Here is an 18963-nt window from a genome sequence, read left to right as displayed (position 1 = left end):
AAATATTTCAACAGGACTAAACACATATACGTTGTGAACATGAATATATGAAAAAAAAAATAAAAGAGATTAATGTATCCCATTGCTAAAAATATTTCCTGTAATTAATTGTGTAATGCTTTGTCCAGGCTGATTCAAACTGTTTCCAGTGATGAAGCTTTCACTTTTTTTCTTTTTTTTTTTTCTCCTTATAAGACTATTTAAGGTTAATGGATCCTATGAGGAATAGGTTTCTGATACTCTGTTCTTGGCCATAATTTTTCATTTTCCTTTCTCTAAATGATACTTTTGGAAATAATAGCCATTCTAAAATTAATTAGTAAAACCCTAACAGTGCACTTTCAAACTTCTGAATGGTTTTATTTTGAATTTATAAAATTCAGTATTCCAAATTCACCATATGAGAATAATACTTGGCAACAATATTGTTTATCTAGGCTCCTGTGTGTTCTTAATAAGCAAGCACTAACATGCACAACAGAACAAATCATTTTATAGGCAGTTGATGATAGCACTTGAAGGATGCTCTATGTGGTCTTCATGCGAACACTGGCCAGTAAGTAATTCTTCAAGTCATGCTATTAGTCTGTGGCAATTATATTGTCACATCTGAAACTCCATACCAGTAAAGGTATATTTTGCAAAGGTTTAATGTACCTGTTCTTTCACTTTCCTCCTCCTCAACTCCTCAATGAAAAAGGTAACATAATCAAACTGTAAGATATTTTCTGAAACATAGTAACTCTTTTTTTTATTTTATTTTAACAGCTTTTCAAAGGTTTATATGCATTCTGATCTCTTTCAAAATGACAATTTTTATGAGCCTTTTGAGAAAGCTGTATTAAGCGTACGTACAGAAATCCTCAAGGAATTTTTCTGCAACATTGCAGGAGTGGCAGTGTTCCTAAAATTTCAAATTTACTCTAGGATCACATATTAGGTCAGATAGACAGAAGAAAGTATTTTTAAGGGGTCATTGTAGAAACTGTGAAAAAGTATAATTGCTGAATGGCATACTCTCATTTGGAAATTAACTAGTTCCATAATCTGTGAAAATGAGCCATAAAAACAGCATCTCTTCTCTAGGGGAGCTATAGACAGGCTGACATCATAGACTTTCATTCTCCAGTATTTAACCAGGACAGTGCATAGTTCTGCTTTTGCTCTTGTTTTAGAGACCATTTGACCCAGTATGTTTTCTTCCTACTGGAGAACTTGTGTCTTAGTAGTTGGTGACCTAACTGATACTCCAACCCTCAACCTTGAATCATAGAGACAGAAAACATTTCTTTTCTATTTAGCTCTGGTAACTTTTAGAGATGGATTGTTTCTGGGGATTTTTTTGGAGAAGGATGAGGGTGGAGCTTGTTTTATTTTGTTCTTCAGGAGGTTAACAGTGCTGGCATTTGAGTAATTTTTGTTTATTTATCAGGAGACTGTAATTCCATGTAATTAACTTCTGATACAATGCATCTAACTTAGCTGTAGCTATTGCACTGAACATCTTGCTGGTCATCTAGATTCCTCTATAGTTACTGGTGACAGTAATTTCCAGGAGCAGTACATACCTAAAGCTAGATGCCCAAAATGGGATGAATTATCTTGTATGTCTCTAATGCTTGTAGACAGATCTTAGCTAATTAGCTTAGAGTAGGTGACCGTGGTTATCTGGTTTAGATGGTTATCTGCAGATGAACTGAAAATGGAGGCAAACAGAGAGGCACGTGGTTCTGATTTCCTAGAAAGGGCTATATATCCAGAGAAGAACAAAGAGTTTATTTGCTGTTGATAGATTTTTCAAAGTAGCACTCATTTCTTAGAGTTACAGCTATGCACTGTAAAGAGGTATGCTTAATGCATGAGCTGAAATGTATAATAGCACTTCCATGCTAAAGTGTAAAAATTTTAAGTATATGTCCTCTCACTTCAACTGGGATTAAAAAAAAAAGTGTCTATGAGCATTAGACATCCGTATCTCTTTGTAATCCATAGTGAAGCAAATGCTTACCTTTCTAAGATTCCTCTAAACTGCGTAGCCTTAAAATTAAATGTTTGTTTGTTATCTCAGTTTTTGTATAGATATTATCATATATGAAGCAATTCTCTCTTTACTGCCTGTATCTTGTATGCTTAACACAAGCATCATACTTTCATAGTTCGTAGGAGAAGGTCTAATGCTTTTAGAGCAGAAGGAAAATAATTCAGTTCTGAGTTCAGTGGCTGTATATGGTTATCAAGCATTTACATTTGTTCTTTTGCAGTAATGAACTCACTGTAAGATGCTACCCAAGTGTTTGTATTGCTGCAAAATACAACATGAAGGAAATAAGTTAAATTATTATAGAGTTAAAGGTCATTAATGATTACCATAAATACAGAATTTATCAGAAGCAGTTCCCATTTTTAGGATGGCAGTTAAGTTGTGGTCATAAATTCTATTATAAAATTTGTATCTTGGCTAGTCCAGGGTGTGTGAAATGCTTTTTTTTTTTGCTATGAAAAAGCAGAAATAAAAAGTATGGCCAGTTCTTACTGTGGTTCAGCTTATAGGTAAGTTCTTAGCACCATCCTTAAGGAGGTGCTATAATTAATGTCAGGGCAAAGGTCTGATTTTTCTAATGGCAAAGAATTGATGAAAAAGCAGTTTACAGAAAACATTTTGCCTGACAATGACACAAAAAAAATAGAAATATTGATTCTAGTAGCTGCTGTATTTAGGAGGAGGTAGATGTCTTACTGTCGTAGTTTAGCCCTGCTTGGGACCAAGGTATGCAGTCTCTCACTCACTCTCCCCACCATCCAAGGGAATGGGGGACAGATAATAAAACAAAAAGCTCGAGCTTTGAGATAAGGACAGGGAGAGATCATTCAAGTTACTGTTGTGGGCAAAACAGATTCAACTTAGGGAAAACTATTTCAGTTTATTAATAATAAAACCAAAGCAGGATAATAAGAGAGAACAAAAGCAACTCCCCCTCCCCTCTTCCCAGGCTTAACTTCATTTCAGATTATTTCTACCTCCTCCCCTCCCCGACTGGCACAGGAAGAATAGGGAATGGGGGTTATGATCAGTTCATTGCATGTCATTTTCCACTGCTCCTTCCTCCTCGGGGGAAGAACTCCTTGCATTCTTCCCTTGCTCCAGTGTGAGATCCTTCCGACGGGCTACAGTCCTTCATGAACTGCTCCAGCATGGGGTCCTTTTCTAAAGGGTGCAGTCCCTCAGGAACTGGCTGCCCCAGCGCAGGCCCTCCATGGGCCACAGCCTTCTTCAGGCATCTGCCTGGCCCAGTATGGGGTCCTCCACGGGCTGCAGGTGGATCTCTGCTCCTCCCTGGGCATCTATGGGCTGCAGCATGGGCTGCAGGGGAATCTTGTCAGGGGCAACATTACTCCTTCCCCTCCTTCTTCACTGACCTTGGCATCTGCAGCCATTCCTCTCACAATAAATTCTTTACAATTAGGCTCAGGCAGACGCCTCTCAGGTTCTCTTCACACCTCCTCTCTTCTCTTCTCTCGTCTGGGCCGGGTCGAGTCGGGCCTAGATGGCCACCCTGCGGGAGGCCAGAGGATGAGGGCTGCAAGGCCCACAAAGCTCATGCGTCCCTCCCTCTGCCCCTGCTTCTGTTTTATTTTCCCCTTCTTAAATATGTTAATACTGAGGTGTTATCACTGTTGCCAATGAGCTCAGTCCTGGCCAGCAGCAGGTCCGCCCAAGGCCTGGCTGAGTCCACCGGGGGAAACTTCTAGCAGCTTCTTGCACAAGCTGCCATAGTAGCCTGCCCCCCCGCTATCCCGCTACACAAAACCATCCCACTTACGTAAGTAAATGCATAAGGCCAGTTTTCCTATGCATCTATAGTTGAGATACTAGATCTAGAAAGTAAACATGAGTTCTGCAATTGTAAAAGTTTATTTGAGTTGAGAAGTATTGGGCAATGTAAGTGTCATAATGATTACATGTCTATATATATATATATAAAATGAGGTAGATTTGAGGCACACAGAGAGATACTCGCTTACAATTTGTGTCAAGAAAAGAAAACTGGCAGAATTAAGGCTGCATCCAAAATATGATGTGATACATTTGAGAGACTACATATAAGAATGCTGAAATACTTATCTTCACCCCTTCATTTCTTTCTCTTTTTTTTTTTTTGGTTTTCAGTATTTGCTTTTATAACTTAAAACATGTTAAAAATTAAGACAAGCTCTTATTCTAATTGCATGTATTAAAACCAAGATGTTGTGCAGAGCACTAAACTGTCCCCTAACTGAAATGGCCAGATTTTAAAAAGTTTGAATTCCTGTAGCTGAAATAATCAGCTTCTGAAACGATGACTTGTAAAAGCAGTGGCACAACACTGTTTGATGTCCCAGATCTTCAGAATTCTCCTTCCCTACTTGTTTGCATTTCTTAGGCAGTATTTAAGAACTTTCATAAGCCCGTCTTTTAGTGATGCTGCTGAAGAACAAGCCTCTAGTTGGACATAAACACTCAGATTTCCAAATTATGTGCAATTTTGATATGATAAAAATTAAGAATTTTTTCATTTAGAATTATAAGTATAGGTGCTTTATGCTATATTTTGAAAACAGATGAGTAAAACTGATTATGTCATATAGTTTATAAAAAAAAGACAATTCACTGATAAAACATCAAATTATTTTTGTAATGATATTTACAATATGATGTACGCCATAACTTAAATTAGAAACAACTTCAAAGTGTGAACACAATGTATGTTATAATCCTAATTTTTAAACCAAAGGATTTAACTAGAAACAAGAAGAAAGTACATTGTAAATTGACTTAATACACACTGAACACAAGATAAATCTTCATCTTCCATCCCTCTCTAAATCACATTAGATATCCATGGTACATAAGCACATGTATTTCATGTGTACCTTGAAAGTGGCAAGAGGCTACCTATTTTCTGTTGCAAACAGCAGTGACTGTTAAGAAGTAGCAAATATTTCTAATTACCACCTACCTATAAAATCAAACCAGAGCTAAAATAATTGAGTTGGGGAGTGGTGGGGAAACTCAAGTAATAAGAGACCAGTCACTGGTGTAAACACTTGTTGTGTGACACTAAACCTTACCTTAGGCCTTCTGCTCCATTAATTGAGCACTGCCTGTGTTACCCATACTGATATACTAGATGTTGTTGCAAAACTCATAGCTGCTGTGAAGCATAGTGGTGTGATATGAAGTGATGCCGAAAACAGTAGAAGCTCTGTCACCAGGTCAGCTGCAAGAAGAAGTGACGTGTGTGAATGTACAGTATATGGAGTTTTGTGAAAGATGCAGTCTCTCTTTCTCCCAAAGAACTTCAGCTGATGATACAAGGGGAATTCAGTTCCCTTTGGCAGGACTCCATGTTGATCTGGATGTTGTAAATACTTCTGCTTCTACAGTTACTTAGCTCATGCTGCTAAAAATATACTCATGACAGACTTAATGAAAGTACCTTCTTTTAAAACTACTTGTCTACAACAATCATTTAATATTCTTGTTTGCATGTGTGGTTCTCATTATTATGATGTAGCTATTAATACTGATGAAAATTAAAGAGAGAAAATCCAAATATTTTCATATTTGCACTTTTCCGGTAGCATTTAATAAACCCCACAGCTAATCAGCTGCAAATTTTCTTGATTTTGTTGGTTTATTTTTTTTAAATTCAAGAGTAATATAGCAATATATGAAATTGTATTACAGCAGTAAGGACTTCAGAATCCCAGTAGATGGTGTAATTATGATTAAAAATTAGTATTATTGAATAATTCACTTTTGTAATATGCAAAAGTAATTTTTTTTCTCTCATTTTCAATAACCATCAGTCTTAATATCTAACTAATGAAAAAACATAAACAGTGTCATCTGTCAGGTTACTAACAGAGAATGCCACTTATTGGAGCCTCATTGTTTACTTTAGCAGGTAATTTGTGGACCGGAATCATTTAATTGTTCTGAGCACATAATTACACGCCAGCATTTTCCAATTTAATTAAAATGTACAAATCTGAAGATTAAGGGAATTTTTGAATTATTAATCATTTCTCCTCTAGGAAATCTTGTTGCTCTGCAGGAGATTTGTCCAGTGTACAACTATACGTATTTTTTTCCTTCTCTTTCACAGACAGACAATTTTCCCGCAGAGCCCAATTACATGGGCAGCAGGCAGCAGTTTGTTCAAAGGTAAGGCCTATTAAATAACTTTCTCGGCTTACCCATTTGCATTCTTGTCAAAATTGCTTTGCCAGAGAGTACAGTTAAACTTAGAACAAGTAAATATAACTCTATCTCTCTTTTTTCTTTCTTTCTTTTTTTTTTTTAAATATGTATTTCAGTAGCTCCACGTTCAAGGATCCAGAAAGAGCCAGCTTGAGGGACAGCGGGCATGGGGACAGTGATCAGGCTGACAGCGACCAAGACACTAACAAAGGCTCCTGCTGTGACATGTCTGTTAGGGAGGCACTCAAGATGAAAACTACTTCAACTAAAAGCCAGCCACTTGAACAAGGTGAGTAAAGCCTCCAATGCTTACAAAAGCGTAAAGTTTAAGCTGTCATTATAAACCTATTAGTATTGCAGTTGCGGTTTATCAGGGTGGAATACCCTACTGATAATACTATCAGAGAAAACAATAAATCTTGTAGCTAGCCCAGAGCAAAGAATGCTCAGTGTCTTTCAGAATGAACATGAAATGAAACCACATGTATCCAAAGTAGATTAAAAGAAAAAAAATCAGTACTTTTAAAAAATGATTAGAATATACTTTATCTCCACTGGCATGGCCTGTGATATATTACATACAGTCCTTCTACCAAAATGCAATTTGGAAAATCAGACTAGACATGACTGCAACAGATAAAAGAACACCAGTCATTTACATTCCTCACGTAGTTTGGAGAAGAAGAAAAGAGGCTTGGGATATCAGACAAGAATAAAAATGGATCAGAAGATGTTTTCATTTCATGGATGTATTTTCCTGTTTGTAATTTTGATTTCACAATTAATAGTAGTGTGAGAAGTGTCAAATATTAATATAATCTGATTTTCAGTATAATTTCATTGGTATCCTGTGAAGGTACCAAAGATGAGTGTCTGTGAAGCAGCTAAAATGATTTCTATCAGGACAATGACAGTGCTCTCTGCATGCATTCGTTCTGACGAATAAGCATGTTTATTTCCTCAAACTCTGTGTCAAATTCATTTTTTCCAGATGTGTTTTATCTAATTATGAGGTCTTTTATTGCAAAAGAAACATTTTTTTTTTTTTTTTCAAAAGCACCAGATAGACTGAGTACTGCAGCATTGTATGTGTTTGTATTTTGCTTCTAGGCTATAAGCAATAAGGAAGTGCACCACTGAATTATTTTAAAATGTTTTGTATGTTTGCTATTATTTTAGTTTGTTGTAGGGAAGATGATTCACTGTTAAAGACAGTTAAATAAGTCAGCCTTAATAAGAATCTGTATTTATAATTAAGCAGAAATATATTATAAGCTTTTTATTAAAAGCTGATTAATTAGACCTAGGGGGTTTTTACCTCTTATCCTGGTCTCATCAGTAGTACAGTCATCAGAAAATACATGTTTAACTTCATTTTTTTTTATTATGTTGCGATTCCAATATAATTTTTGCTGTGTAGAATATTTAGAATGCTGCAGTATAATTTATTCTGTATGTATTTCAATGTTGACCTCATATATGACCTTATTTTCCAAGTAATAAATTCCAGAAAGATTATTTTTTTCCTGACCTTTTGCCACAACAACTCTTTACTTATAATTGGACATTGATCTGTATAAAGATGAAGTACTGGACTTGATTTTTTTTAAGAAGCTGAGTGTTTGTCTAATTTTCTCAGTTTTGTGTAAGAAAAAGAGAAAATAGCTGGATTTCTATCTATCAAATACAGCCATGAAAGAGTTCTAAAATTTTAAAAGTTTCATTAGGAAAGGATTTACTACTCAAATTAAAAATGTGTGAGTTTTTAGAAAAGGACTGTATGGCTAGAGTTCACAAAGTTACACTACTATTTTTTTTTTCTACTTCTTTTTCTTTTTTTTTTTTCCTAGAGATGGTAATGATATCAATTTGTTTACTTGTACGAATTCTTCCATCTCAAGTGTAATGTAATAAAATCATTTGCATATGATGAAAACTGAACCTGCAAGTGAACACCTTATGGGGTTACAGATCATTGCAGTAACAAATGTGTTACAAAGTGGTGTTTCCAATGAAATCAATGATCACTTGTCATTGAGCTTAGCACAATTAGGGTTCTTAATCCAAAGTAACTTTTCCCTTTTGTAAGAAGGTAAACAAAATTACTTCCTCTGATCATAAGCCAAGTTGAAGGAGAGTGATTAATAAAATATATGTGTTTACAATAGAAAAAAAAAAAAAAAAGGACTGCATTTTCTTTAGAGAAAAGTTCTTTTCTGGGGAATGGAGATGGACAGCTTGCTAGAAACAACTGTCTTCAGCAGCACCTGAAGCAGTATCAGAAGTTGTGGTTCTGTCATCATTCTGGGTTGTACGCAAGGATGGGAATTCAATACTTTGTAACAAAGGTTCAGACTTGATTTTTTTTTTTTGTTTAAAGATACTTAAAATAGCTTAATTTCTGCTATTAGAACAGTGCTAATTATTAGATCTTCTGACATTTTTTAAAAAATATCAGTATTAACTGTGAGTTCAAGACCTTGACTTGAAATTCCTAATTTTAAATGAATTAAGTTTGATCTTGACACCCTCTGTATGTAATTCCAAACACTATTGTCAAGGGTCCAATTCTACCCATGACAGTAGTAAGAATGCTAGTGGTACTAGTAATTTAACTACGATTTTGAGCAACTCTAGCCTAGACAGTTTGAAAATTAAATGGTCATATTGAGACAAAAATTGTGTCAGTAGCACTGCGCAATTGCACTTCTATCAGTAACAGAGAAATAGGAAATTTTATGAAAAAATATTTTTTGTAGTCAAGACATCTGATTTCAGCATGGGAGAGGAAGCAATCAAGCTTACATTACATTTGCATTAAAATAGTGAAAAGAGTGAATTGTAAAGCCTCAGTAAGTTTACTATAAAAATGCTTTATTTCACAAAAAATATTTCTAGACTGCAGGTTTTGTCTGGTGGTGATTGTAAACATTCACACAAATGAGAAATATATTGCAAATTAGATATTTTTATGAAGTGCTTATGAAAGCTCACGGCTTGGCCTTAATGGAAAAAAAGGGGGAAAAACCCCCCAACCCTATGAAAGTTATCAGAACAGTAAAACTTTTGTGTTAAAATAAGCATGTCTCATTTTAGTAATCTCAATCATATATCCTCTTGCTGTGAATTCCAAGCCACTTTCTGCATAAAAATATCTAGCTATCTCTTAAGCTTACTTATGCTTTCTAAATCAGCTGTCTTACTAAGCAGCTTGTTCCATATGCCTGCTACTCTTTCAATAGAATGGTTTTAGATAGATTTGTTTTGTTTACTTTTCTTTTTTCACTTCTGTTGCTGAGACTTTAAACCTTATCATTAGTTTGGACAGTTTGAGATCACCTTACTTAGAAGCCTTACAGGAATTAATAGTTTTGAATACATTTGTCAAGTTACCTGTTTATTTCGCTTGAAGCAGCATGTATTATTCACATTTTATATTTAAATAACAGAATAATAATTTTGTTTGGTGCGGTTTAAGCATAACAGCAATAATCTGCATTTCTTTAAAAGTTACTCAAAGCTGAAAATTATATCATAAACCATAAATTATATCTACAAGGAAGCAGTACAACAGCACAATGTACATTTTATACTTTTCTTAATTAATCCTGGGTATATTTACCTTATAATCAGTAAAACAGTATAGAGTTATGGACTTTTCTGTAGTTGCTCGTAAATAATTTTGTTAGATTTTCCTAGGAATTTTCCTTCCTTCTTATTTCAGTTTTTACTGTCTGTATTTTCTTGCTTTAACATAAATCTACATTTTTCATGTCATTGTCAAAAAAAATATCTAAAGGATTAAGTATCTCCAAATTCGATAGCTTTGTTGCTGAATTTTTGCTTTATCACTGTGCATTGCATCTTTCAACACGTTTGCTTGCCGTTCACACCTGCACCCCATAGAGGGGGCATTTCTTCATGTGCTGTTGCCTCGTTAACAGTAGCACGGATCCTGAGAATAAACGAAATCCCGAGGCACCTCCTTGGAGAAACGGTAAAAGGAAACTCTTCAGCATTGGTGTCTGAGGACCTGTATTGCTCAGCAGGTTTCTCTGTAGAAGAGTGCTAGATGACTAGTATAAATGTATCTTCAGAACAACAACAACAAAAAATCTGTTAAATAAAACATAAAGATATAATACTTCTTTCTTCATCAGCACAACAAAAATACCTTTGCATCACAACTGATACAGTCCTACATGCAACAGTTTTAGGAATAAAACCTATACCAGTGTTATAGAATCTTTATGAATACTGTTAACTCTTGAGTTTGTTCACAGAACACATTCACAGAATGAGTCTGTAGTAACTTGTACATTTATATTCTCAATTTCTAAACAAGAGTGATCCCTGAAAATTAGTATCCTGCATTACCCATCTGCAGCAGAGCCGAAATTATCAGAATTTTTACCAACATTTTTTCTGGACTATCCATTGATTTTCTTGCCGTAGTCTTGTTTGAGTCTGTAGAATAATGAAAATCCATTCTGTTTAACTAAGTGAGAATCAGTCTAGACTGATAAGTGCAGAAAGTTCAACAAGCAAATTTCTACTGACTGACATCATCACCCATGCTTTCCATGCCATTGGGTATGATGGGTTCTTTTATGAGTACATCAGCTTAATGAGATAATGGAAAAAAGAAAATTGTGGAGAAATACTTACTTTCAAAGTTCTCAGAGCTTGTAATGGCCTCTTCTGAGAAACTTATGGAGGCTGGGAGTCCCCTCAGAGCTGACACAACCTGTGAAATATTTTGTTCAACATTGCTTCATCCTGTAGTTTTCTTTCCCCTGGACAGAACATCTTCTGTCACATTCTGTCTGTGCTCAGAATGTGAATAGCTGTCAGACTACACTACTCTTTCTGATGCCATCTAAGAGTCTTTATGTCTAGGACTGTCGTCCCTTCCCACTCACTTACCTCTAACATGGTTAGGTAAGGTGCTGTTGTATATCAGGACTTGCACGTAATAACTGTTCTTCTCTTTCATCTGATTAATTGTTATCCAGACAAGCTACAAGAGCAACTTAATTGTATTGAAAGTCTCTCTCCTTTTCTTAGTATGACTTAGTAGTATCTATTTCTAGAACTGTAAATTCTGGAAACAGTTAGGTGAAACCCACACAAAATTAAATTTTTTTTCCCTTTCATTTGTTCTTTTCCACATATTTTTATCTCTCCTTTTTTTTTGGCTTCTGTGCTTTATGCAAGCACATGTGTAAACCTAGATGAAGACTAGTGTAAGTCAAAGACTAAACTATCTATTCTGTAACTGCTTCTAATTGACCAAATTGGTTATCAACACCTTGGAGATACTTTATTTTGGTCTCATTCTAATAGTGGGATATTTTATTTAAGATTAAAAAATGTATGTAGAATTACAGACTTCTATGATGAATAAAACCATATTTATATTTGTTTGATATCCACTCCAATGTGTTTAACAAATTCATTATGTCATTTAAGCCACTGCCAGTAGTTTCTTCCTACTTTTGTACTGTGAGTACCTTGTTCAGTGGAACGGTACTTCTAAATTTAAGAGAATCAGCAGCATCATTATTGGTCTCATCCTTCTTATGAAGTCCTTGTTGAATGTTAATATTGAAATTTCTGTTGGTATTAGACTTTAAAATTAATTAGTCAGAGGAGTACTCGTAAAAGATTCAAATGTTCTAAATGCCTTACCTCAAACACTTGTTCAAAGATGATCTAGGTACCACTTTTCCAAGACTTCCTTACCTAGGTTGGTCTAGACTATGCAAATGTTCTCCAATGCCCTTTTTTTTGTGAGATCAGAATAATATTCTCCCTTTGAACTTAAGTTAATGTACTAGAAAGAGGAATATAGGTGGGTTGACTTTGCTGTACAGATGATTGTCATAACCATTTTCATGTTAATACCCAGTAATCTATGACATATCTGTTGTTGTATTATGTAATGAGCAAATTATATGATGGATTTGGGCAAAATAAATACAAATATCTTGTATCTACCAACTTAAATTTTCTCAGAGTATTAAAGATTTCTTTCCCTCATTTGCAGTTGTGTTGAATGTCTTTCTGGTTTTAGGATTTATTTTTAGACCATCTACTAGTCTACCAGTAAATTTCAGTTAATTTTTTACATTTCAGTTATTTCAATACTGAGTCTAGATTTGTGAGTGATGTGACATCAGGTTGAATGATAATCAGGTCGTTCAACCTGTTTAAGCACAGTCCAGTTTGTTTGGTGTTTCCTCGTTAGAGATGGGAGTGTTTCCAGGCATAGAGCTTCTCTCTGTAGTGTGCTCTTCTTGTCAATATATGAGCAGCTTTGAATTTCAGGCAAAACTATCCAAGTAAAGAATGAGTCTGAGGAAGTAGTTGTTTGTCCTAAAAGAAGTCAGAAAAGAAAGTGAAGTGGCATCCTAATGGAGAAGGGATGGATTACCTTAATACTTCGCCTACTTACTTATCTGCCTTCATTGTTACAAAATAGAAAAGCAGTGCAAACAGTCTGGCAGCTGAAGTGACAGGGAATACACTTTGCATCAGAGTATCTTAGCCTATTATTGCCATCTATTATTGCCTGTTATCCTGCTTTTCAACTGGAGTTGAGTTCTGCCAAACCAGGTTTTTAATCAGGTGCATGTTTCAGCATCTGGCAGATTATTATCATCATGTATCTAATAGCAGTGAAGTTTTGTTACTAGTGTATCCCACATTTAATTAATATATATGGCCACAAATCAGGGAGGGGAATTTCTATAACCGACTTTCAAAACATGCAGAAAGAACTTTCTGCATCTGTACACACACAAAATGTGTTGCTGGACGTTTTGTCACACAAAGAGATGATAGTCATCCAGCACAGCTTCATCTATACACCATTTGGTATATTATGCTACATTTTTCAGGAAATTTAATCTTCCCCCTCATTCTTTCTACTTATTTTATAACTACAAATTAATTCAGTGGTTGAAAGTTATCTATATTTTTTCCCTATATTTTGTTTTCATTGGAAGCTTCACCACTGAGTCGATTTAGATATATCATTGCTAACACCTTAAAAGGTTGAGATTGTTCCAATAAAAACATTAATATATTTTAAAAGTTTTCTTTGGTGAGTTTATTTGCAAATTAATGCATAACATGCACTTTAAGATCACAAGTCTGCTTCCATAAGTCTCATGTTTGAGATGTGAGTGCAAATTCTAACTTTTGGGTGCTGTAACTGTTGGTGCGCATTTCTTTGTGTTTTACTTTAGAGACAACAAAGCAGAATATCCCTCCTCTGTCACTAGTGTAAATCTCATGACTTCCTTTATATACTTTCTTTTTTGACACCACCTTTTCCAGGACTGAGCACAGTCATTGTACTGCTTGGAAAGCTTAGAAGCCATAAGTTATCTTTTTGTTTTATTCCCACTAGAAGAGCAAGAGAAGAATTTGCAGTTCTCAGTAATATGAGGCCCTTCTATGTCAAAATCATTATCTTCCTCTAACATTTCTTCTTTTCACATTCTTTTTATAAATTGAAAGAAAAGTGGGGGCATAGAAAGATCAACAACTTTTGAAACAAGGTAACCGGAAAATAGGTAGTTTTCATTGTTTCAGGCTTTATGCATTTCCCTGGGTGGTAAATGGATGTTCTCTGCCTGTGCTTACTTTTGTTAATGAAAATTTTAGGGCATAAATTCGTATGTTGGATGGATACTTAATATGATGGAAACTATTGTAACGTGACTAGAAAGTCTATTGCTGCCTCTTAATCTGTGTCTGAAAACATCCTTGTATGGTATATTTACAGTTTTCTTTTCATTAAGCTTGTACAGAATTATAGTTTAAAAAAACATACGTGAGAGTGTGCGTGTGCACGTGTATGTGTGTTTACTCAGTTATAGAAAGGAGACTTAAAATAAATACATCTCTTCTCTTTCTCATTTTAAATCATCACTGTATGATTGTGTCTCCTTTTATTAAGTTAGCAGAAAATACAGATATAATATACAGTGATAACAGTAAAGTTTTGACACAATGCCGCTGTGTATTCCAGCCACATTGTTGTTAGCAAAAAAAGAAGGAATATTCTGCAGATGGACTTACTGTAAAGCTAATGCGTATTAATTGGAAACCTGAACTTGGACTGTAGTTATCAATAGTTTTATGTCCAGCTGAGGAAGACATAACATAAGTGTCTTAAATAAGAGATAGGAATTATTCCATTCAGTAATGTCTCAGTTGGAATAATGCTTTTTTTGTTGTTGTTGTTCTTCTGGAATAAAGAGTATCTCCCGATTTCTGTATACAGTAATTGGGTCTGTCCTCTTCCTAGCCCTTTTTTTTTTTTTCTGTGTACATGCTACTCTTCTCCTATGCCCTGTTTTCCAAAGGGAGAAAAGTGGTATCATTTAATTTGGAGCAGGGTTGCAGCACACTCTAATTAGTGACAGAGCCACCATACTCAGTTTGTAGGCATATGTTTAAGGAAGATCTGGACAAATTCAGTATCAACAAAGAGGCAGAATAACAGCAGAAGACAGAAGTTTATGAAACATGGTGGATGAAGTTTGAAAGTAGTGTTTGTTTAGAATTTGTATTTGTTTAAATGAACAACTTGTGGGGTGAAACGTAATAAAAGTATTTGTACATATAAAGTTTTTATAAATGGGATGGTGATTGCCTTTTATTTTTGTTTCATTTGCTGGGAGAGCTATTTAGGTTACATGTGAGGGAGAACTTTGCTATAAAGGTAACTAGACACCGAAGCAGGTTGCCCACCTAAGTTAAAGAATCCCCTTCCTGGTGGTTTTTAAAACTAGTTAAACACACATTTGTCAGCGATGATCTAAATTTATTTTAATCTACCCAGGGCCAGAGAATCCACTCTAGCCCTGCTTTTTATGATGCCATGATTAAACATGAGGATGTGATATATTGTCTAGTCCTGAGTAAAATGTACTGAAAAGGAATACTTGCACTGACCTGTTCTGCAGACTTTCCTCTGAACATATTAGATTATGGGATGAGCTCCCAGTGTCAGAGAATTGTAGGGAATGTGTTTCACAATAAGAGTGCCTGATGTAATAGTACTAAGCATTTAACATGGACTTTGCTCAGAGACAGAGCTGCAGTATGGTTAACTAATAGCTGCCTAGTGAAACTTTGTCTGGTCTCTGTACATCAGTGACACACGCAGGCTGTGTATCAGCCTCTGTGCATCTACTGACCATCCCAATTTCCAGAAAGGGAGAACAGTTGGTTTCCATTGCCTGCTGCTGCTTTCTCCTATTCCAGCTGCTGTACTCAAATAACCTCCCTTCCCCAAGTGGGCTTCATATGGTTTGAAAGGGACTTAATGTTCCTCAGTGCATAGGGAACTTTTGATGCATATTTCATTATGTTTCAGTTCTTTCTACAGGGAATACTGCATGTATAACAGATGTTCCCTGACTACTACCCTTTCCTGAAGGTGACATGCCCTTTTTTTGTGTTTCATTTCTAATGTATATGGAACTGGTAGCGCTTGTGTGGTACTAAAAAACACTGTTCCATGGCTGCCCCTGTGCTGCACGCCAAGCTATATTTAATTCCATCTGCTCCCTTCTGCAGCATGAAATGGAGAGGAGCATATGCCCAGTATAACCAAGTCATACTGTGGCACAGAAAAACACCCTTTAAGACAAGTAAATGCTTTTTTTAAAATTTAGGACCATATTATTCGAACTTTTTAAACATAAACAGTCTCATATAAATCAGTGTTCATGTGGCTATGTGTGAAAAATCCTTAATCTCTTAGTAGTTTATATGTAGTATATGTAAGTACACATACCTATGCACAAATACAGAAACAAAACATTGTTAACTGATACCCCTGAAAATTTTGTAATCTATATAAACCTTAACAGTAGGGAAAATGGAAAGCTTTAAAACACAGCATGCTTATTTTAAAACTGCAAATGTGAAGGAAAAAAAAAATCACAAATTTTTTACATAAAACATTGTATTTTCTTAATAAATCTTGTTTTGGGAAAGTATAATACTGAAGTGAAAGCTCTCAATCTAAAATAGAGTATACAGTTGAAAACAGAGTATTTGAAAATGAAGTTTTTTATATATCATTAATAATTTATTGTAGTGTACATTAATGTACATATATTTGTGTATATACATGTATAGCATTATATATTTAATAATAGATTTTCAAAGTCTGTTCAAGTATTATAGGGATGTGCCTCTTGGCTTTTTTTAGAGGGTAGTCTATCAACTGTTTCTCAGTTTTGAATTAAATTCTTCATAGTGAATTTTATTATCTAATTCAACTTCTGTTTGAACAAATGAATATATAGTTCTTACATTAAAAAAATGCAATTTAGGTTGCACATTGGACACGATCTCTAGGCAATTAAGTAGTCCAAACAACCTTCCAAGCTCTGAGTCAAACTTACAGACTTCAAACAACAGAAACACAACTGGAATTTTGTCTGTTCTGCTACTGTGAAGAGGCTTTTTTTGCAGCACATCTGTAATGTGCATGGCCTAGGGAAGCAGAGATTGGGTCTATGTGCACTACTGAATATGTGTAGTTCTACACTTCGTGTGTGTGATTAGTTTTAGCATGTAGTATTTCTTTTCTACTTTACCACTTTGATTTGAAGTGAGGATTCTGTCCGTTATCCCTGTTGTATTTTGTTATTGTAAAAAAAGTTCATATAAAGACAATGTAGGTCTGTATTTATCCAAAATTACTTTTAATTTCAAGAAGACATAACTTTTATTTTTTCTTTTTTTTTTTTCTTCCCTGAAGTATACAATATTCATACTGCACTTTTATAACAAATTCAGAAAGTATCAACCTCTCATCTCTTTTACAGGAATATTTTATTTAGTGCAGAAATTTTGCACATGTATTGTGGGAAATAACATTATGTGGCCCTAACAAATATGGGTGGCTACTCCTAAAAATGATCAATATTTTTTCTCTATTAAAAAAACAACCAACTGCAAAATAGTTTATGAAATTATTTCTGTCAAATTCTTAACCTGATTTCTTTTAAAGACTTAGTATTTGCCCATAGGCAAATAATATATATATATATATAAAAAGGCAAATTGAAATAGTTTGACTAAAATATTTGTAAAATTTGTGTCTATATTATAGCACACAGAAAGTTGACCCTAAGTTATGTCAGGTAACACTCTTTTTGTGCTTCAAAGTTTTATGACCCAACAGTTGATACCCAGGTAGGAATATTAAAAGGGCAGGCTGGATGAGGCTCTGAGCAACCTGATCTAGTCGGGGATGTCCCTGCTCCTTGCAGGGGGGTTGGACTTGATGACCTTTGAAGGTCCCTTCCAACTCTAACCATTCAATGATTCTATAATATCTGGGTGCACAGGACAGGCAGGCATTTTTGATGAAAAGTGCACTGAGTAGAGAGGGAAGGAGAAAGAAACTGTCATTGAACACTACAGCTGCTACTGTGAGGAAAGCTTTAAACTCAGCTTAACTTGCCAGTGTGGTATTTTTTGTTTGGCATTCAGGCTTATAATAAACAAATAAGGATATCTTCAAAATGTATACTTGGATGAAATCACAGTGGCAAGTCCACAGTATCGTAAAATATGTTACAGTCCCTAAATATATAACTGTCCCCAAAGGAAGCACTATTATATTAACTCAGGACACTTACAATTAACATTTATTACAATTTTCAAACACTATAAAAACAAATCTTAAAATTCTCTGGCTTCATGATATTTATTGTGAAAATGAAATTCTATCAGATGTTGAAGCCTAGTTCTTGATATATAGCTATAAAAGTTTTGAATTTGCTTATGGATACCTTTTCTTTATACACAACTATGTATAATATCCATATTTTTGTTACTTTCATAGTCTGTTTATTAATTCTTTATTTCATTAATCTTGATGTTTAATTTTATTCATTTATTTTTCATTTTATGTTTAATTTTGTGTACATTCACATATTTTCTTTGTATATGGAGAATATAATTAATATATATGTTGCTAGAATTTTGACACAAGAAAAAAAGAGTCTCTTAAAGACAAGATAGATGTTCAATGAAAGTTTGGAACCCATCCTAACCTTGTTTTTTAAGAAGTCTTATCCTATCACTAATTCACTATTATTTTACAGTGATCTCAGGAGATGTGTAACCTCTTTAAATAAGACAAAATAAGCTACTACTTAAAGCCTAAACATTTATTTACTATGTTGAACTTACTTAAAGATTTCTTTAAATTCTTTAAAGACATAGCTTCAGATGTCAATAGAATTACAGAGCATAGTTAATTTATTAAATTTCTGCAGCTTTTCACAGGTATACATGACAACAGTAGCTGGGTCATCGCTTATTAAAAAGAAGACTCATTTTAACTTTTTACTAGCACATTTGAAAGATAAGTACCATAAAGCTCCTTTCCTTATTATAACTTATTATTATTAAAATACATTCTTTTTCTGATTTGCAGAAGTATGGAAAGACAGTGAGAGAAAGAGTCACAGGCAGAAGAAAGAGGAAAAAAAAATTAGAAGTGTAACATGTGGGAAGATAACATGCAACACAGAAGAGAAAAAAAAAACAAGTAATCAAAACACATTGAGATTTCTTAAGAAACAAGAAGCTGCCCTACTGTTAGAGATAGTGTACTTTTTAAAAAATTAATTCTCTGCTAAAAGTGATCAAAATTTTTGTTTTTCCTAGATATG

The 18963-nt window shown here is 34.6% G+C and overlaps 1 protein-coding gene across 2 annotated transcripts in view; it reads left to right on the top strand.

Moving 5' to 3' along the window:
• The window catches only part of PCDH17 (protocadherin 17), a 91442-nt gene that overhangs the window by 23991 nt on the left and 48488 nt on the right, over nt 1-18963 (top strand). For both annotated transcript variants that reach the window (XM_086771794.1, XM_086771795.1), the window contains exons 3-4: nt 6150-6208; nt 6361-6533. In XM_086771794.1, the coding sequence (XP_086627920.1) occupies nt 6150-6208; nt 6361-6533 (232 nt within the window). The remainder of the gene's footprint in view (nt 1-6149; nt 6209-6360; nt 6534-18963) is intronic.

Source organism: Chlamydotis macqueenii, chromosome 1, assembly GCF_036417535.1.
Source record: "Chlamydotis macqueenii isolate bChlMac1 chromosome 1, bChlMac1.mat, whole genome shotgun sequence".
NCBI lineage: Eukaryota > Metazoa > Chordata > Aves > Otidiformes > Otididae > Chlamydotis > Chlamydotis macqueenii.
This window is presented reverse-complemented; position numbering and strand designations above follow the sequence as displayed.